The 21,215-nt window shown below is 39.8% G+C and overlaps 1 protein-coding gene across 1 annotated transcript in view; it reads right to left on the reverse strand.

Annotated features, from left to right (window-relative positions):
• Kiaa0825 (KIAA0825 ortholog) overlaps positions 1-21,215 on the reverse strand; it is a 383,014-nt gene that overhangs the window by 248,715 nt on the left and 113,084 nt on the right. The window contains exons 14-16 of the mRNA XM_032899100.1: positions 20,876-21,032; positions 17,703-17,861; positions 16,025-16,119 (exon numbers count right to left, since the gene is read on the reverse strand). Of these exons, the coding sequence (XP_032754991.1) occupies positions 16,025-16,119; positions 17,703-17,861; positions 20,876-21,032 (411 nt within the window). The remainder of the gene's footprint in view (positions 1-16,024; positions 16,120-17,702; positions 17,862-20,875; positions 21,033-21,215) is intronic.

The raw sequence follows: 21,215 nt of genomic DNA on the forward strand, positions 1-21,215 counted from the left end.
AACCATGGTATAGGCAATGCATGTAGGAACGGGGAGGTGTACTCATAGGATCTGCTTCTCCTCTTTCCTTACACACACTTCTCTATAACCATGCAGCCTGCTGCTGAACCAGAAATTTACTACTTTAAGCCACTATAAACATCATATTAGTGGCAGCAATGTCTACTAATGGCCATTTGGGAGTGCAGGCTGTGAAATTTGAGGCCAGAGATGATAATTCCTATTCTCTACCCATGACAGTGTATACACTATCATTTGATATAGGGTAAATTCTCTTAATAATTATTATTAAAGGCAAGCAGCTCCACAGATCAACAGCTTTTTTTCAACATGTTTTCTTTTTGTTGTTATTTACATTTTTCTTTTATTGAATATTTTATTATTTAAATTTCAAATGTTATCCCCTTTCTGGGTTTCTCCTTCAGAAATCTGCTGTCTCACCCTGCTTCTATGAGGGTGTCCCCCACCACAACCCATTCCCTACCACCTCCCCGCCCTGACATTCCCCTACATTGGGGCACTGAGACTTGACAAAATCAAGGCCCCTCCTCCCATTGATGCACATATGCCACTGGAACCATCCCTGTGTACTCTTGCAATGTGGTTTAGTCCTGGGAACTCTGGGAGGTCTGCTAGGTTAAAATTGCTGTTCTTCACGGAAGGGGCGGCGCAGATCTTCCTGGCTGCTGAGGCCGTGGAGAGCTCATAGGCAACACCCCTCGAGCAAACCTGAGCCTGGGGACCACAGGTAAGACAAACTTTTCTGCTACAAACGACTTGCCTGGTGATCTCGGGTCACACAGAGGCAGAGCTCCTCTGGGGCCGGACACTTCCGGTGTTTGGCCAGACTCCCGGACCAGCGGAGGATCCCTGCCTTCAGCAGCTCTCTGCTCCCAGGCCCCCCGAAGGGGAGTTCTGGCCGCCTGGTCAGGCGGGCACTCCTGAGGCAGCAGAGCGGGAGGAGACCCCTGCGCCGCCCATCTCTGCCCACATCCCTGGCCCAGGAGGATACTGTGCTCGGCCTCTGGGTACCCGTGAGAGGAGGGCCCAGGAGCAGCAGATCCACTGCGTCTGAGACACCGCACCTGAAGGGACCGACCCGGATAAACAGTTCTCTGCACCCCAAATCCGTGGGAGGGAGAGCTAAACCTTCAGAGAGGCGGACACGCCTGGGAAACCAGAAGAGACTGCACGCTGCACACAGTACTGACCCCAGAGGAAAACAAAAGCTATCTGGAACCCTGGTGCACGGAACCTCCCTGAAGGGGCGGCGCAGATCTTCCTGGCTGCTGAGGCCGTGGAGAGCTCATAGGCAACACCCCACTAACAAACTTGAGCCTGGGGACCACAGGTAAGACAAACTTTTCTGCTACAAACGACTTGCCTGGTGAACTCAAGACACAGGCTCACAGGAACAGCTGAAGACCTGTAGAGAAGAAAAACTACGCGCCCGAAAGCAGAACACTCTGTCCCCATAACTGGCTGAAAGAAAACAGGAAAACAGGTCTACAGCACTCCTGAAACACAGGCTTATAAGACAGTCTAGCCACTGTCAGAAATAGCAGAACAAAGTAACACTAGAGATAATCTGATGGCGAGAGGCAAGCGCAGGAACCCAAGCAACAGAAACCAAGACTACATGGCATCATCGGAGCCCAATTCTCCCACCAAAGCAAACACGGAATATCCAAACACACCAGAAAAGCAAGATCTAGTTTCAAAATCATATTTGATCATGATGTTGGAGGACTTCAAGAAAGACATGAAGAACTCCCTTAGAAAACACAGGAAAACATAAATAAACAAGTAGAAGCCTACAGAGAGGAATCATAAAAATTCTAAAAAATTCAGGAAAATATAAATAAACAAGTAGAAGCCCATAGAGAGGAGTCACAAAAATCCCTAAAAGAATTCCAGGAAAACATAAATAAACAAGTAGAAGCCCATAGAGAGGAGTCACAAAAATCCCTGAAAGAATTCCAGGAAAACACAATCAAACAGTTGAAGGAATTAAAAATGGAAATGGAAGCAATCAAGAAAGAACACATGGAAACAACCCTGGATATAGAAAACCAAAAGAAGAGACAAGGAGCTGTAGATACAAGCTTCACCAACAGAATACAAAGAGATGGAAGAGAGAATCTCAGGAGCAGAAGATTCCATAGAAATCATTGACTCAACTGTCAAAGATAATGTAAAAGCGAAAAAAAAGCTACTGGTCCAAAACATACAGGAAATCCAGGACTCAATGAGAAGATCAAACCTAAGGATAATAGGTATAGAAGAGTGAAGACTCCCAGCTCAAAGGACCAGTAAATATCTTCAACAAAATCATAGAAGAAAACTTCCTAACCTAAAAAAAGAGAATACCCATAGGCATACAAAAGCCTACAGAACTCCAAATAGATTGGACCAGAAAAAAACACCTCCGTCACATAATAGTCAAAACACCAAACGCACAAAATAAAGAAAAAGAATATTAAAAGCAGTAAGGGAAAAAGGTCAAGTAACATATAAAGGCAGACCTATCAGAATCACACCAGACTTTTAAGCAGAAACTATGAAGGCCAGAAGATCCTGGACTGATGTCATACAGACCCTAAAGAGAACACAAATGCCAGCCCAGGTTACTGTATCCTGCAAAACTCTCAATCAACATAGATGGAGAAACCAAGATATTCCATGACAAAACCAAATTTACACAATATCTTTCTACAAATCCAGCACTACAAAGGATAATAAATGGTAAAGCCCAACATAAGGAGGCAAGCTATACCCTAGGAGAAGCAAGAAACTAATCGTCTTGGCAACAAAACAAAGAGAAGAAAAGCACACAAACATAACCTCACATCCAAATATGAATACAACCGGAAGCAATAATCACTATTCCTTAATATCTCTCAACATCAATGGCCTCAACTCCCCAATAAAAAGACATAGATTAACAAACTGGATACGCAACGAGGACCCTGCATTCTGCTGCCTACAGGAAACACACCTCAGAGACAAAGACAGACACTACCTCAGAGTGAAAGGCTGGAAAACGACTTTCCAAGCAAATGGTCAGAAGAAGCAAGCTGGAGTAGCCATTCTAATATCAGATAAAATCAATTTTCAACTAAAAGTCATCAAAAAAGATAAGGAAGGACACTTCATATTCATCAAAGGAAAAATCCACCAAGATGAACTCTCAATCCTAAATATCTATACCCCAAATACAAGGGCACCTACATACATAAAAGAAACCTTACTAAAGCTCAAAACACACATTGCACCTCACACAATAATAGTAGGAGATTTCAACACCCCACTCTCATCAATGGACAGATCATGGAAACAGAAATTAAACAGAGGCGTGAACAGACTAAGAGAAGTCATGAGCCAAATGGACTTAACAGATATTTATAGAGCGTTCTACCCTAAAAGCAAAAGGATATACGTTCTTCTCAGCTCCTCATGGTACTTTCTCCAAAATTGACCATATAATTGGTCAAAACACGGGCCTCAACAGGTACAGAAAGATAGAAATAATCCCATGCGTGCTATCGGACCACCACGGCCTAAAACTGGTCTTCAATAACAATAAGGGAAGAATGCCCACATATACGTGGAAATTGAACAATGCTCTACTCAATGATAACCTGGTCAAGGAAGAAATAAAGAAAGAAATTAAAGACTTTTTAGAATTTAATGAAAATGAAGATACAACATACCCAAACTTATGGGACACAATGAAAGCTAGCTAAGAGGAAAACTCATAGCGCTGAGTGCCTGCAGAAGGAAACAGGAAAAGCATATGTCAGCAGCTTGACAGCACACCTAAAAGCTCTAGAACAAAAAAAAGCAAATACACCCAGGAGGAGTAGAAGGCAGGAAATAATCAAACTCAGAGACGAAATCAACCAAGTAGAAACAAAAAGGACCATAGAAAGAATCAACAGAACCAAAAGTTGGTTCTTTGAGAAAATCAACAAGATAGATAAACCCTTGGCCAGACTAACGAGAGGACACAGAGAGTGTGTCCAAATTAACAAAATCAGAAATGAAAAGGGAGACATAACTACAGATTCAGAGGAAATTCAAAAAATCATCAGATCTTACTATAAAAGCCTATATTCAACAAAACTTGACAATCTGCAGGAAATGGACAATTTCCTAGACAGATACCAGGTACCGAAGTTAAATCAGGAACAGATAAACCAGTTAAACAACCCCATAACTCCTAAGGAAATAGAAGAAGTCATTAAAGGTCTCCCAACCAAAAAGAGCCCAGGTCCAGGCGGGTTTAGTGCAGAATTCTATCAGACCTTCATAGAAGACCTCATACCAATATTATCCAAACTATTCCACAAAATTGAAACAGATGGAGCACTACGAATTCCTTCTATGAAGCCACAATTACTCTTATACCTAAACCACACAAAGACCCAACAAAGAAAGAGAACTTCAGACCAATTTCCCTTATGAATATCGATAAAAATACTCAATAAAATTCTGGCAAACCGAATCCAAGAGCACATCAAAACAATCATCCACCATGATCAAGTAGGCTTCATCCCAGGCATGCAGGGATGGTTCAATATCTGAGGAAAACCATCAACGTGATCCATTATATAAACAAACTGAAAGAACAAAACCACATGATCATTTCATTAGATGCTGAGAAAGCATTTGACAAAATTCAACACCCCTTCATGATAAAAGTCCTGGAAAGAATAGGAATTCAAGGCCCATACCTAAACATAGTAAAAGCCATATACAGCAAACCAGTTGCTAACATTAAACTAAATGGAGAGAAACTTGAAGCAATCCCACTAAAATCAGGGACTAGACAAGGCTGCCCACTCTCCCTACTTATTCAATATAGTTCTTGAAGTTCTAGCCAGAGCAATCAGACAACAAAAAGGAGGTCAAGGGATACAGATCGGAAAAGAAGAAGTCAAAATATCACTATTTGCAGATGATATGATAGTATATTTAAGTGATCCCAAAAGTTCCACCAGAGAACTACTAAAGCTGATAAACAACTTCAGCAAAGTGGCTGGGTATAAAATTAACTCAAATAAATCAGTAGCCTTCCTCTACACAAAAGAGAAACAGGCCGAGAAAGAAATTAGGGAAATGACACCCTTCATAATAGATCCAAATAATATAAAGTACCTCGGGGTGACTTTAACCAAGCAAGGGAAAGATCTGTACAATAAGAACTTCAAGACTCTGAAGAAAGAAATGGAAGAAGATCTCAGAAGATGGAAAGATCTCCCATGCTCATGGATTGGCAGGATTAATATAGTAAAAATGGCCATTCTACCAAAAGCGATCTACAGATTCAATGCAATCCCCATCAAAATACCAATCCAATTCTTCAAAGAGTTAGACAGAACAATTTGCAAATTCATCTGGAAGAACAAAAAACCCAGGATAGCTAAAACTATCCTCAACAATAAAAGGACTTCAGGGGGAATCACTATCCCAGATCTCAAGCAGTATTACAGCAATAGTGATAAAAACTGCATGGTATTGGTACAGAGACAGACAGATAGACCAATGGAACAGAATTGAAGACCCAGAAATGAACCCACACCTATGGGCACTTGATTTTTTTTTGACAAAGGAGCCAAAACCATCCAATGGAAAAAAAGATAGCATTTTCAGCAAATGGTGCTGGTTCAACTGGAGGTCAACATGTAGAAGAATGCAGATCGATCCATGCTTATCACCCCTGTACAAAGCTTAAGTCCAAGTGGATCAAGGACCTCCACATCAAACCAGATACACTCAAACTAATAGAAGAAAAACTAGGGAAGCATTTGGAACACATGGGCACTGGAAAAAATTTCCTGAACAAAACACCCATGGCTTATGCTCTAAGATCAAGAATCGACAAATGGGATCTCATAAAACTGCAAAGCTTCTGTAAGGCAAAGGACACTGTGGTTAGGACAAAACGGCAACCAACAGATTGGGAAAAGATCTTTACCAATCCTACAACAGATAGAGGGCTTATATCCAAAATATACAAAGAACTGAAGAAGTTAGACAGCAGGGAGGCAAATAACCCTATTAAAAAATGGGGTTCAGAGCTAAACAGAGAATTCACAGCTGAGGAATGCCGAATGGCTGAAAACACCTAAAAAAGAAATGTTCAACATCGTTAGTCATAAGGAAATGCAAATCAAAACAACCCTGAGATTTCACCTCACACCAGTGAGAATGGCTAAGATCAAAAACTCAGGTGACAGCAAATGCTGGCGAGGATGTGGAAAGGGGAACACTCCTCCATTGTTGGTGGGGTTGCAGACTGCTACAACCATTCTGGAAATCTGTCTGGAGGTTCCTCAGAAAATTGGACATTGAACTGCCTGAGGATCCAGCTATACCTCTCCTGGGCATATACCCAAAAGATGCCCTAACATATAAAAAGACACGTGCTCCACTATGTTCGCCATAGCCTTATTTATAATAGCCAGAAGCTGGAAAGAACCCAGATGCCTTCAACAGAGGAATGGATACAGAAAATGTGGTACATCTACACAATGGAATATTACTCAGCTATCAAAAACAATGACTTTGTGAAATTAAGTGAGGCAAATGGTTGGAACTGAAACTATCATCCTGGTGAGCTACCCAATCACAGAAAGACATACATGGTATGTACTCATTGATAAGTGGCTATTAGCCCAAATGCTTGAATTACCCTAGATGCCTAGAACAAATGAAACTCAAGACGGATGATCAAAATGTGAATGCAGATCGCTCCTGAGAGACACAGCCAGAATACAGCAAATACAGAGGCGTATGCCAGCAGGAAACCACTGAACTGAGAACAGGACCCCTGTTGATGGAATCAGAGAAAGAACTGGAAGAGCTTGAAGGAGCTCGAGACCCCATATGTACAGCAATGCCAACCAAACAGAGTTTCCAGGGACTAAGCCACTACCCAAAGACTATACATGGACTGACCCTGGACTCTGACCTCGAGGTTATGATGAATATCCTAGTAAGAGCACCAGTGGAAGGGAAGCCCTGGGTCCTGCTAAGACTGAACCCCTAGTGAACTAGACTGTTGGGGAGGGCAGCAATGGGGGAGGGTGGGAGGGGAACACCCATAAGGAAGGGGGAGGGGGGGAGGGGGGATGTTTGCCTGGAAACCGGGAAAGGGAATAACACTCGAAATGTATATAAGAAATACTCAAGTTAATAAAAAAATAATAATAAAAAAAAAAAATTGCTGTTCTTCTAAAGGTTGCAAACTCCTTCAGCTCCTTCAGTCCTTTCTCTAACTCCTCCATTAGGGACCTCATTCTGAGTTCAATGGTTGGCTGCAAGCATCCTACTCTGCATTTGTCAGGCTCTGGCACAGCCTCTGAGGAGACAGCTAAGTCAGGCTCCTGTCAGCATGTACTTCTTGGCATACAAAATATTGTCTGGGTTTGTTGTCTGTATGTGGGATGGATCCGCAGAGATAATCCAGAGACAGTCTCTGAATGGCCTTTCCTTCAGTCTCTGCTCCATACTTTGTTTCCATATTTCCTGCTGTGAGTATTTTGTTCCCCCTTCAAAGAAGGACTGAAGCATCCACATTTTGGACTTCCTTATTCTTGAGATTCATGAAGTGTGTGAATTGTACCTTGGATATTCTGAGCTTGACATTTCACTTATCAGTGAGTGCATGAGATGTGTGTTCTTTTGTGCTTGGGCTGTCTCATTCAGGATGATATTTTCTAGTTACATCCATTTGCCTAAAAATGTCATGAAGTAATTGTTTTTAATAGCCAAGTAGTATTCCACTTTGTAAATGTACCACATTTTCTGTATCCATTCCTCTGTGGAAGAATATCTGGATTTTTTTCAGTTTCTGGCTATTATAAGGCTGCTATGAACATAGTGGAGTATGTGTCCTTGTTATATTTTGGAGCATCACTCGGGTATATATGCCCAGGAGTGGTATATAGCTGGGTCCACTATATAGTGGTATATAGTGGTATAGCTGGGTAGAATTATGTCCAATTGTCTGAGGAACTGCCAGATTTTCAGAGTGATTGTAACAGCTTGCAATTCCACCAAAAATGGAGGACTGTTCCTCCTTCTCCACATCCTTGCCAGCATCTATGTCAGCTGAATTTTTTAATTTAGCCATTCTGACTGGTGTGAGGTAGAATCGAAGGGTTGTTTTGATTTGCATTTCCCTGAAGACTAAGGATGCTGAAGATTTCTTTAAGTGCTTCTCGGCCGTTTGATAGTCCTCAGTTGAGAATTTTTTGTTCAGATCTGTAGCCCATTTTTTAATAGGGTTATTTGATTCTCTGGAGCCTAAGTTCTTGAATTCTTTGTAAAAATTGCATATTACCATATAGAAGGGGATGGGGAGGGGTTAGGGGGATGTTGGCCTGGAAACCGGGAAGGGGAATAACAATCGAAATGTAAATAAGAAATAATCAAGTTAATAAAGATAAAAAATTGCATATTAGCTCTCTGTGGGACGTAGGATTGGAAAAGATCTTTTCTTAATCTGTTAGTTGCTGATTTGTCCTACTGACAGTACCCTTTGCTTATAGAAGCTTTACAATTTTATGAGGTCCCATTTGTCAATTCTTGATCTTAGAGCATAACCCATTGGTATTCTGCTCAGGAAATTTTCTCCTGTGCTCATGTGTCCAAGGTTCTTCCCCAGTTTGTCTTCTATTAGGTTGAGTGTATCTGGTTTTATGTGGAGGTCCTTGATCCATTTGGACTTGAGCTTTGTACAAGGAGATAATAATGGATCGATTCACATTCTTGTATATGCTTACCTCCAGCTGAACCAGCATAATTTGTTGAAAATGCTGCCCACCCCCCATTGGATGAACCCCCAGTGAACGTGATTGTTGGGGGGGAGGGCGGTAATGGGTGGAGGATGGGGAGGGGAACACACATATAGAAGGGGAGGGAGAAGGGGTAGGGGGATGTTGGCCCAGAAACCGGGAAAGGGAATAACAATCGAAATGTAAACTCAGTGGGCTGGAGAGATGGCTCAGTGGTTAAGAGCTCCGACTGCTCTTCCAGAGGTCCTGAGTTCAATTCCCAGCAACCACATGGTGGCTCACAACCATCTGTAATGGGACCCGAAACCTTCTTCTGGTGTGTCTGAAGAGAGCTACAGTGTACTCACTCTACAGTGTACTCATATAGGTAAAATAAATAAAAAATCTTTAAAAAAAAAAAAAAAAAAAAAAAAAAAGAAATAAAATCAAGTTAATAAAAAAAAAAAAAAAGAAATAACAGACAGCACAGGTAAGGCAGAAGGCCTTAAAGAGAAAATATAAACATCCCTTAAAGAATTACAGGAAAACACAGCCAAACAGGTGAAGAAATTGAACACCTCCCCCAATCTAAAAATGGAAATAGAAACAATAAAGACATCACAAAGGGAGAAAATCCTGGAGATGAAAAACCTAGAAAAAAGAGCATGAGTCACAGATGCAAGCATCACCAACAGAATGCAAGGGACAAAAGAGAGAATCTCAAGAACAGAAGATACTATAGAAAACATTGACAGAACAGTCAAAGAAAATGCAAAACACAAAAAGATCTTAACTGAAACATCCAGGAAATCCAGGACACAGTGAGAAGGTCAAACGTAAGGAAAATAAGTTTAAAAGAGAATGAACATTCCCAAATTAAAGGGTCGGTAAATATCTTCAATAAAATTATAGAAGAAAACTTCCCTAACTTAAAGAAAACACTGCCCATAAATATACAAGAAACCTATACAACTTCAAATAGATTGGAGCAGAAAATAAATTCCTCCTGTCACATTATAGTCAAAACACCAAATGCACAAAACATAGAAAGAATATTAAAAGCAGTAAGGAAAAAAGCTCAAGTAATATATAAAGGCAGACTTATCAAAATTATACCAGACTTTTCTTTTTTTTTCCTCTAGTGAGTCTTAACTTTATTTGTAGTTAGAGACTATGAAAGCCAGAAGGTTCAGAGTAGATTTTATACAGACCCTAAGAGAACACAAGTGCCAGCTTGTCAACTATATCCAACAAAACTCTCAATTAACATAGATGGAGAAACCAAGATGTTCTATGAGAAAACCAAATTTACACAACATCTTTCCACAAATCCAGCCCTACAAATGATAAGAGCTGGAAAACTCCAACACAAGGAAGGAAACTACGCTCAGAAAACACAAGAAAGTAATCTTGCAACAAACCTAAAGAGAGCCAAACAAACATAATTCCACCTCTAACAACAAAAATAACAGGAGAAAACAACCACTATTCCTTAATATCTTTTAACATCAATGGACCCAGTTCCCCAATAAAAAGATATAGACTAACAGACTGGATATGTAAAGAGGACCAAGCATTTTGCCACATACAGGAAACACACCTTAGTGACAAAAACAGACACTATCTCAGAGTAAAAGGCTGGGAAAAAATTTTCCAAGCAAATGGTTCTAAGAAATAAGATGGAATAGCCATCCTAATATCGAATAAAATCAACTTTCAACCAAAAGTTATCAAAAAAAGACAAGGAAGGACAATTCATATTCATCAAAGGAAAAAATCCATGAAGATGAACTCTTAATCCTGAATATCTATGCTCAAAGTGCAATGGCAACCACACTCATAAAAGAAACCTTACTAAAGCTCAAAGCACACATTGCAGCTCACACAAAAATAGTGGGAGACTTCAACACACCACTCTCTTCATGCAAACAGAAACTGAACAGAGACACAGTAAAACTAACAGATGTTATGAACCAAATGGATTTAACTGATATCTATAGAACTTTTCATCTTAAAACAAAAAAATATACTTTCTTCTCAGCACCTCATGATAGATTCTCCAAAATTAACCATATAATCGGTCACAAAACAGGCCTCAACAGATACAAGAAGATTGAAATAATCCCATGCATCCTATCAGATCACCATGGACTAAGGCTGTCTTCAATAACAACAGTAACAACAGAAAGCCCACATACACATGGAAGTTGAACAACATTTTACTCAATGATAACTTGGACAAGGAAGCAATAAAGAAAAAATTAATTTAATGAAAATGAAGGCACAACATACCCAAACTTATGGGACACAATGAAAGCAGTGCTAAGAAGAAAACTCATAGCTCTGAGTGCCTATATAAAGAAACTGGAGAGAGAATGCATTTGCAGCTTGACAGCACACCTGAAAGAAGCAAAAACACCTAAGAGTGGACGGCAGGAAATAATAAAACTCAGGGCTGAAATCAACCAAAGAGAAGCAAAAAGAACTATACAAAGAATCAACGATATAGATAAACCCTTAGCCAGACTAACCAGAGGGCAGAGAGACAATATCTAAATTAACAAAATCAGAAATGAAAAGGGAGACATAATAACAGAAACCAAGGAAATTAAAAAAAAAATCATCAGATCCTACTACAAAAGACCATATTCAACAAAACTGGAAAACCTGGAGGAAATGGACTATTTTCTAGACAGATACCAGGTACCAAAGTTAAATCAGGATCAGATAAGCCATCTAAAAAGTCCCAGAACCCCGAAAGAAACAGAAGCAGTCATTAAAATTCTCTCAACATGTTTTCTAATCTCGCTTTCCTCTCAGAAGCATTGTTATTGTCCACCTGGAAAGGCCCCAAAGTGATAGCCAGAAATCTGCCACTACCACCCCTTCGGCTGTTCCTGCCATCATATTTAATTGTGTTTGCTCAACTTGAAGCCAAATTCATATGCAGTATATTTAGACAGTTAAGCTAGCACAGCACTGTACTATATTCACAGACATTTTTTCAACACAATTCTTGGGGAACTCCTCTGAGTAAATAAGGTAAAGAGAGAAGAAGCAACATGAATCTGTCCAACTGACATGGCGAACGGGAGCAAATGGCAAACTGGAGCCCTGTGATGGAGGAAGAAACAGAGCGTGCCTTCCCAGCATGCTCCAGAGATGCAACTGCCTGGATTCCATGCTCCTGTGAAGTGAGAGCGAATGAAGAGAGAAAGGAGCAGGTAGAAGAACCTTTATTATTTCAAAAGACCAGTGTACAATCCCAGCACTTACTCCTCCAGAGCATTAAAGGGGAATGTGTAGAACTCATCTATGTATTGGGCTTCTGAACCTCCAAGGAGTTTTTATTTTCTATGATGGAAAACTTGCTAAGTTGAGACACGTATGTCTTTTTTTTTTTTTTTTTTTTTTTTATTTTTTTTTTTTTTTTTTTTTTTTTTTTTTTTTATTAACTTGAATATTTCTTATGTACATTTCGAGTGTTATTCCCTTTCCCGGTTTCCGGGCAAACATCCCCTTCCCTCCCCCCCTTCCTTATGGGTGTTCCCCTCCCCACCCTCCCCCCATTGCTGCCCTCCCCCCGACAGTCTAGTTCACTGGGGGTTCATTCTTAGCAGGACCCAGGGCTTCCCCTTCCACTACATGGCCATTTCTATAGAATCACATTTACAGTGATCATCTTGTGCTCACCTGTCAGGAGCCAACATTTTCCTGTTTGTTCCTAGTCTTCATTTATTAATTATTAGTTGAGCCAGTGCTGCCTAGAGCCCACTATGTGTCCGGTATTGCTGTTAGTATTGAAACAAAGCAGCTGCAGTGCTAATCTCTTAGGACTTATGCTTTATTGTAGAGCATAATATCGAAATAATATAAATAAGGATTTAGATTTTAGAGTATAACAAGTTAAGAAAATACCACGAGAACAGAGTGTAGGGTGATACAAAGGGTCTTTTGAGGTGGGCAGTAAGGAAAGAATAGTCACTGTGAGAAGGCAGTATTTGCCCCAGATGGCATGGTAGTGCTCTTGTGGAGTGCTAAGGAACCTTACCATGGCAAATAACATATAGAGAGTATCCAAGTTACCTGAGGAAGGCAACCTGTGGAATATCATGGATTAGAGAGAGCCCCTTCCATGTGAGGCTACTGACAGGACATAGGGCACCTGCTAACAAGGACTAAGGTGGCCACTTTAAGCCTTATTCTGCCTTTGGCATCAGCACAGAACCAGCCTATGCAATAAAAGCCAAAATTATTCTAGATATAGATATAACTGGCACCAACATTTCTCTTGAATACTTTCAAGGTACCTCTTAAGTATTCAGTATGACCTCCTTATCTCATTAATGGCTATCTTGTCCTCTTGGTTCTTGATGGTTTTCTCCTTGGTTGTCTCCTAAACCCATGTGTCCCTGGTAGCTAGATTGTCTAGTCTGAACTATTGATTTTGGCCTGAAATTACCATAAACTTAGTGGTCTTGGAGCTTCATTTCACAACTGTTTATTTATTTATATATGTATATATTTATTTATTTTAGAAAGAATTAAACATAGGGCCTCATACATGGTAAGTGTAGTCCCTGTCACCCCAGTTTTCTTACCTGATAGAACTGTCACTGGACACCTTTCTGCAAATGTATCCCAACTTACACATATTTTAACACTCTAGGCATGTCAACTCCATGGAGTAGCTACGTAATTTCATTTTATGTCTACCAAAATACATAGGCAAAGATGGACTCCTGGGAGCCCAGGAGTCCTGCTTTCCCATGTTTGTCTGTTCTGGTCACAAAGGCATCTTAGAAAGGAATCATGTTGAGTGCTGTGTTTCTAAACATTGTTTATATTTGTATATTGAATTCAGTTTGTTTTATAGCATTATGTCTGTAGACAATATTTACAATCTTATTTATGCACATAGGCACAATCAGTACAATGTTACTACCAAGAAAAGGAGCAGAAAGGGAATTTGTCATTTGTGTAGTTGGTGATTTGGCAAAGACCAGAGCATATATAGCCAAGCGGCTCTGGAGTCTTCCTTTGGGCATTGCCTAGCACTAAGACTGCACTGAAAGCAAGCAGGATCACCATGTAGACAATGAACATAACCCTCAGTCCAAAAGTTCGTGGTTCTGCAGTCTATTTTTCAACAACATACTTTTCAGATAATCAACACTATCAAAAAACTCAAAACACTTTTTAAAAGTCACCATTTCAGATAGTCAAAAGAGATTGCTTAAGAGTTTTAGGGGAAAAAAATAACAGAAAGCAATTCCTTACTACCTCAATATCAGTCCAAACTCATAAATAAGATTCTTAAAATAGCTGAAGTAACTGCTGATCCTACTCTAGGAGCTTCTCGCCATCCTCGGGTGAATCAACTAGGCTCACTGTTGTTGCAGTGTCTCGTAGTTTTCAGTAGAATGCTTTTCACATTACTCTTTAAAAACCCAACGTTCTCACTAACATGAGATTCTAGCTGCTTTTCTTAAAGACTCCTGAGTCTTTTCCAAGGGAACTGTTCTGACCTGTTATTCCAGAGTAAATTTGCAGGGTTTTCTCTCTTACTCCCTCTTGCACATATCTCAGGGAAATAGACTTTAATATCTAGTGATGGAGTTGATATATTACTAAACAATATACTTATTAAATACAGATAATAATGTAAAATTTCTGTTAAGACAGAAATTCCTGAGACTCAGATATTATACAAAGTATATATACAAAGTAAATTTTGAAAGATGTACTGAACCTAGAATATCATTTAGTTGATTATAAGCAAAAATTCTTAACAGGAAAAATTAGGAAATTATAATGGTTAATCTGCACAAACTCACAACTCCAAAGAGCAGGGGGAAAAATTTATCTTTGTAAATGTTTTTATAAATAAAAATGTAATATTGTACACATACCATGTAATTTGGTTCAACAGGGGACCTGGTCTCCTTTCAACAACCCACTTCTCTCTCTCTTTTTAATTAATGAATTAATTAATTAATTTTATTGGTTATTTTACTTATTTACATTTCAAATGTTTTCCTCCTTCCTGGTTTCCCCTCTGCAAACCTCCTACCCCAGCCCTCCTCCCCCTGATTCTATGAGAAAGCTGCTCTACCCACCCAACCACCCACCCACCCACTCCTGCCTCACCTCCCTAGCATTGCCTTATGTTGGGGCATCCCAGTCTCCACAAGACCAAGGGCCTCCCCTGCCATTGATGCCAGACACATATGCAGCAGGAGCCATGGGTCCCTCCATGTGTATACTCTTTGACAAACCCACTTCTCATTTCCATATAACCTGGGGACAGGACCTGAGTACTTCCACAGAACACTAGAAGTGAATGGCATCAGGCTATGTGCTGGGGGAAAGGCTCTGTCCTTCAAAAGGAAGCAAGTAATTTCTGCAATTTTGTCCTAATAGGTGAGTGATCTTAATTTATAGGCAAAATATTAGAATACTGTTGTGATCATATATCTGTGGTATAACTTTTACTCATAATAAATATAATGGCGATTTTTTTTGTTGGTTTGGTTCTTTGTTTGTTTGTTTTTTTATGAACTCTCATTTGGAATCTACTTCAATCCCTCTTAGATATTCTCTTATACATTCTCAGATTTCTGAAGGATCATATAATACTTCTATGTTCTTGTCAAGAATTTAAGGAAATGGTATTTAATATTTTTTGCATATATGGAGACATATCACAACGGTTAAGCAGAAATTGATTCTCATATTTATCTATATGCCTAAAGATGACATATGAACAATGAAAGCATGTGTGTGTGTGTATTTGTTTAAAGCCACATGCAAGCAAAGACACAGTAAGATAGTGTCAGAATAACTGGATGAGAAGTAACACCTCAGTCTTGACAACCTCACTTCCATTTGCCTTGACTGCACTCATTGTTTGCTCTGGAGTTTTGCATGCATTTATGAAATTGGTGTAGATAGGAGTATATACCTTGACAATGACACTCTGGTCAGTAGTTTTTGTGCTTATAATAGTTAACTACTCAATATCCAAGTCAAACATATTTAAAATTAACACAATCAACTAATTTCGCCATTATTCATTATGGGAAACAACTTGGGAGATGTACCGATAACCTCAGTCAGGTCCTTTAAGATGAGCAACTGGAGAAACAAAACCAGAGATTACCCTGCCAATAAAATGTTTTTACTTCTCTCAAACCCGACATGCATCCTGCACGCCCCACCCCAGAGCTCAGTCCCAGCACCTGTTTTTGAGTAGTGGGCCGAAGGTCATCTTATCCAGTCCTAAGTAATTTGGCAGCAAGTTTGACCAGTCCCAGTACCATGTCGCCGTGGCTGCCTGATCAGGAGAAGACACTATGGTTAGTTATTAATCTGAATTAATATGATCAGTAAATTAAAGCTCCAGCTGTGATACACTAACTAGGAAGGAGAGGGCTCAGAACAAGGACTCTCTTGTCACATGTGCCACAGCGGCACAGCCTGTTTTCTAGTGGACCACACAAGAGAACTTGCTAAATTCCAAGCCTCAAACTACGTCCTGGCTTAATTAGAATGGGGGACACTATTGGTTTTGTTGCTGTTGTTAAGAAAATGTTTTAAAGTGAAAATTATAAGGATTTCCAAGTTTAAAGGACATACATGATTCTTGTCTCTCATTAATAGATAATTTCACAACAGTCAGGAGAAAAATTACTGTGAAAAGTAATCTCATAACTCAGAACTTGGTTACCATGAAATATCATGGTATTTTATTTAAATGAAGTCAGAGATATAAGAGATACAATAATTATTTAGAGAGATTTAATGTGCAGTATAAAAAAGCAGTCAATAAACATATACATTAGGTTTAAAAGTCTTACAGAAGCTTATACTCTGTTAAATTAAATGGTTTAGATAATAAGACGTGAGCATGATCTTTGAAATCTAACCGGAGCTATCCCTTGTCAGTGCTGATAAATCGAGCACTTCAACCCTGTCATAGCGCAGGAGAATTCGCCCCGGGTTGTCAGCATTTGAAGGTCTTATTCTACTTCAGTATTGATGAGTGTACCAGTATGGTTAAAGTATTATCTGCATGCCAAATTAGGCTGCAGTTTTAATTCTTATTTTCATCAGTGCTCCAGGTCAAGCAATCCTTCTCCTCCACACTACTAGTTCAAGTTGTCTATCAAAACGGGACTGGAAAATAAAGGAGAGAGAGAGAGAGAGAGAGAGAGAGAGAGAGAGAGAGAGAGAGAGAGAGAGAGAGAGAGAGGAGAACACAAAGAAAAAGTGATTCCATCTGTATATTTTGTAGAAACATAATCTTTTTAATGAAATTACTAAAGTGTACAGCTAAACAACGACAAAACCTGACTTTTAAAAATAAACTGTATGTATTATGCTGGACTTATTTCAAATGTTTTTGCCTTACAGTCATTAGGAAATCCATTTTAAATTTGAGGATGTATCTAAGGTTATAAAGAGCAAATTTATCTCGTGCCATTTAGACTAGGGGTTCAATGCTTTATAGTTCATTTGAAGTGCTTTCTCATTTACCTGATTCCTCCACAGAAGCAGAGAGCTATTGAGCACACATATGTGCTAAGGGAGGATCAGACTCTCGAGGGAGGGAAGGACGACTGCCTGGCTCTTCCTTCTGAAGACACAGCTGAACAGATGCTGACTCTACCCACGGCACAGTGTCCCAGCAACAGTTAAATTTTATGGATCAAACATATGAATCAGCTTAACAAGAAATAAGGTAAAACAAGTCAAAATGCTTTGTATAGGCCACAGAATTGTGAATTTTTGCTTCTTAAGCAAAAAAAGTGGGGATGAGGTAAGACTATGTATATGTAAATATAGATTGTGTCCTCTTACTTCTGACACACAGAAGTCATACACTTAAGTTACATTTTACCCTTAGTTTCTACATACCTGATCCAGCATGCTTTCACTGAACACCTTGTGCACGTAGAAAGGGTCAAAAGCAGGAGGCTGATCTTCACCATTTCTCAAGGCCTCCTTCAAAGGTTGGATGGGGAATGGCTTTTCTTCTGAACCATTCATAGCGAAAGGTTGCTCTTTTAAATATTCCTTCAAGGATAGACACTCTGGTCAGGTTGGTGAGAAGTACATTCTCTTTAAAAATAAAGGGTCAATATTCTTCTGGTTTACCCTTCCAGCATGTTATATAGATTACAGTATATTGCTCCCTTCAGGAAAAACACACACTCAGAAGATATGTACCAGAGTACATATCACTATTACAAAAAAAAACTATCAAAACCAAGTTCCACCTAACATTTAACAAATCCTCACACAATGAATGAGCGTTCAGCATGTCATGATCTTCTGAACAGGCATTGTTCTGTCATTGACTTCACATGTTACAATGTTCAGTTACCAAAGGGTAACTCCAGTGCATGACTGTGCAAAGAAAAGACTGCTTGTGCATTCATTAAATACAGTTGCTTCCTACTCTGGGCTCAGTTCGGCAGTAAGCATCCTACAAGGGTACTGCAAGGAGTCTCTTTCTGTGTGGGATTATTTATAATGCAAACTCCTATGCACTTAATTTCCATGCTGTGGACTGAAAACTATGAAGGCAAAATAGAAAGTCAAAATATGCAATTCTAATCATCTAAGTGCTGGTGTAGTCTTGAACAAAACAAAACAAAATAAAACAAGACAACAGTTTCTTGCATTATAGCTCATTTCTGCCCATACATAAGGAAGGCGAATATCCCTAGTCTGTTTTGTGGGACTGTTCCTTGAAGGCAACAGATTAAATTTACTAGAAGCATTTCATCAGTCTAATAAATGCTTGCTTTAAATAAAATCATTTAATAAATGAAAAAAGTTTGCCTGACTTTTAATATACCATAGTTCATTCTTCCTCGCCAGCTTCTCAGCTAGCACACATTTTGGAATGTTACAGCTGCAAAGGATAGCAGGGCTCATCCACAGTGCTTGCTACCCTGTGTGCCACATAGGGGACAGCAGTGCCTCGCTTGGGAGCTGGTTAGGATTTCATCCACTAGCAGGAGTTCTGGCGCTGGGAAAGCGGTTGAAAGTTTGAAATATTCTGGCCCAACACTATACTCAGTGTTTGCCTCTGAAAGGCAGAGGCTAGGCCTGGGAGCTCGTGCAGACATGTGACAAGAAGCCATAGATCTAAGATCTAGTCTTGGCTCACTGTGCTTCAGTGTGTGTGTGTGTGTGTGTGTGTGTGTGTGTGTGTGTGTGTCTGTGTGTGTGTATGTGTATATGTGCACGTCCCTACCCTTTCATGAATGCACAAAATGTCCATTATGAAAGGCACATTTCAGATCCTAAAATGCTGAACATCTAAATAAAGTAGTACTCTAGGTATCAATAATAGTGATTTCGTAAGCTTTCTTATTATACAGCATCTCATTGGATAGATCAGTTTTGTAATGACACACAGATTCTTATTAAACAGGAGTAGGCAATGAGAAATCCATGAAAGAATAATTTTACAACTATGGTATATATAGCAGAAACAAAAAGTTTCTCCATCATAACTTAAGTTTATTTTTAAGGAATAAAATTCTCATTGGAAAAGAATGATTTGCTTTAGCTAATAAGACTTTTTCTGAACTCATTTCCATTGTTATAGCTATATTTAGACTTTCCTGCTTCTACTCTCCAAAAAAAAAAAAACCCAAATTTTCTGTCAGTTCTGACTAATGCTTTCTCCTGTGTTTTCTGTGCTATATTAATAGTCATCAGTATTCCTTAAAAATCAGTTTCTTGGGCAGCTACATGGGTCATTTAATAAAAGTGCTTGCTATACAACCAGTCATCTGAATTTGATCTCTGGAATGCACAGAAAAGTGAAAGGAGAGAAAAGATTCCACAAAGGCCCCCTATGACTTCCTCCTGTACACGTATCCCATATAGGCATACATATGACAATAACACAGCAATGGTGTATTGGGTCTGTAGAGATGGCACAGTGGGCAAGAAAACCCGCTACACAGAAAACAAGAGGCTGAATTCAGAAGCCAGTACCTATCCAAAAAAACCAAGCATGGGCTCATGCCCTTCTCCCATAGCAATGGGTTCTCTAGGGAAATGGAGGTGACAGCAGACAGGAAAGATGCTAGCTCCAGATTGAGTGAGAGAATCTGTCTAAAGCAGTATTTTCAATGTTTGCAGTGCCGAAACCTAAATTTACTATTAGTCTCTCCCTCCTGTTGTGGGGACCTCCAACTATAAAATTATTTTCATTGCTACTTCCCTGAAGATTTTCCCCCACTCTCAGCATTGCTTAATTGCCTGTAGTTCTTTGTGTAGGGTTGAAGCCACCGTGGTCTACTGCTGTTGGCCTCACTCAGCTCAGATCTATGAGTACAGCTCTAACATGCTTAGAGGACAATGTCTTATCAAACTCCTTTACTCTCTTACGCTCTGTCCTTAAAGATTGTGATGACGCCAACCCCAATACTCGAAAGGCCAAGGCAAGGAGAACTGTGATTTCAGACCAGCCAGGCTAAATGGCTAAACAGTAAGACCCTGTTTTAAAAAGGAAGTAAAAGGGGAGGAAGAAGAGGAGGAGGGTAGGGGAGGAGGAGGAGGGAGGGAGGGAGGGAGGGAGGGAGGGAGGGAGGGAGAAGGAGGAAAAGAAGAAAATCCTAAGCTTAATATTTTCTTGATTACTTGAGGCTGTTTGTATTACATACAACTTTACCAACCAAGCAAGAATGATGCTTCCAGGAAATAACTCCTTAGAAACATCCTCCATTTCTACAAATACCAGACTTCACCTGGTATTTGTCGGCTGAATGGGTCACAAACACACAATTCCCAAACTACAACTCTCATCTCTATATTTCAGAATGAACTGAGTTTATGAGCCGTGTTATTGTTTAAATCATACAAATAAAACCTACATTGTTTCAAGAAGCCTTTTTCTGTACATGCAGAACAGCCAGGGCTAAATAGATTCTATTAATAATGCAATATTGAGTCTAGTATTGACTTTAAGAAGTATTATCACCTCCTTGACTAACCCTTAGCTGCCAGCAGACGCTGCCGCAGGCCAGTACACACCTAATTGCTCGGTAAGAAGGCCGTTTCCCTACCTCATTGAGTTGCATGATGTGATAAATTTGCTGCAGGTACTTGCTGCCACCTGGTTTGTGGCAGAGATCCAGGACCATCGCGTTTGTTTTCTGCTCAGTCAGTTCAAGAACAGCGTCTCCTTCTGAGCCAGAGCTTCCCTCCACCGGCATGGATGCACTGAATACAAAGGACAGATGTGTGTCAGTGAAGAGGGACTGTAAAGACAGAGAATCAGCGACTGAGTGTGCGGAACAGAGGTGCATCTTGTCTTCAAAACCCCATCGCTATCCTTTTCAAATGGGGAGCCTTCTGAACCCCTGCAGCTCCACTACACAGGGCCTGGGAACAAAGCACCTGAAA

The sequence above is a fragment of the Rattus rattus genome, chromosome 3 (genome assembly GCF_011064425.1).
Source record: "Rattus rattus isolate New Zealand chromosome 3, Rrattus_CSIRO_v1, whole genome shotgun sequence".
In the NCBI taxonomy this organism is placed as follows: domain Eukaryota; kingdom Metazoa; phylum Chordata; class Mammalia; order Rodentia; family Muridae; genus Rattus; species Rattus rattus.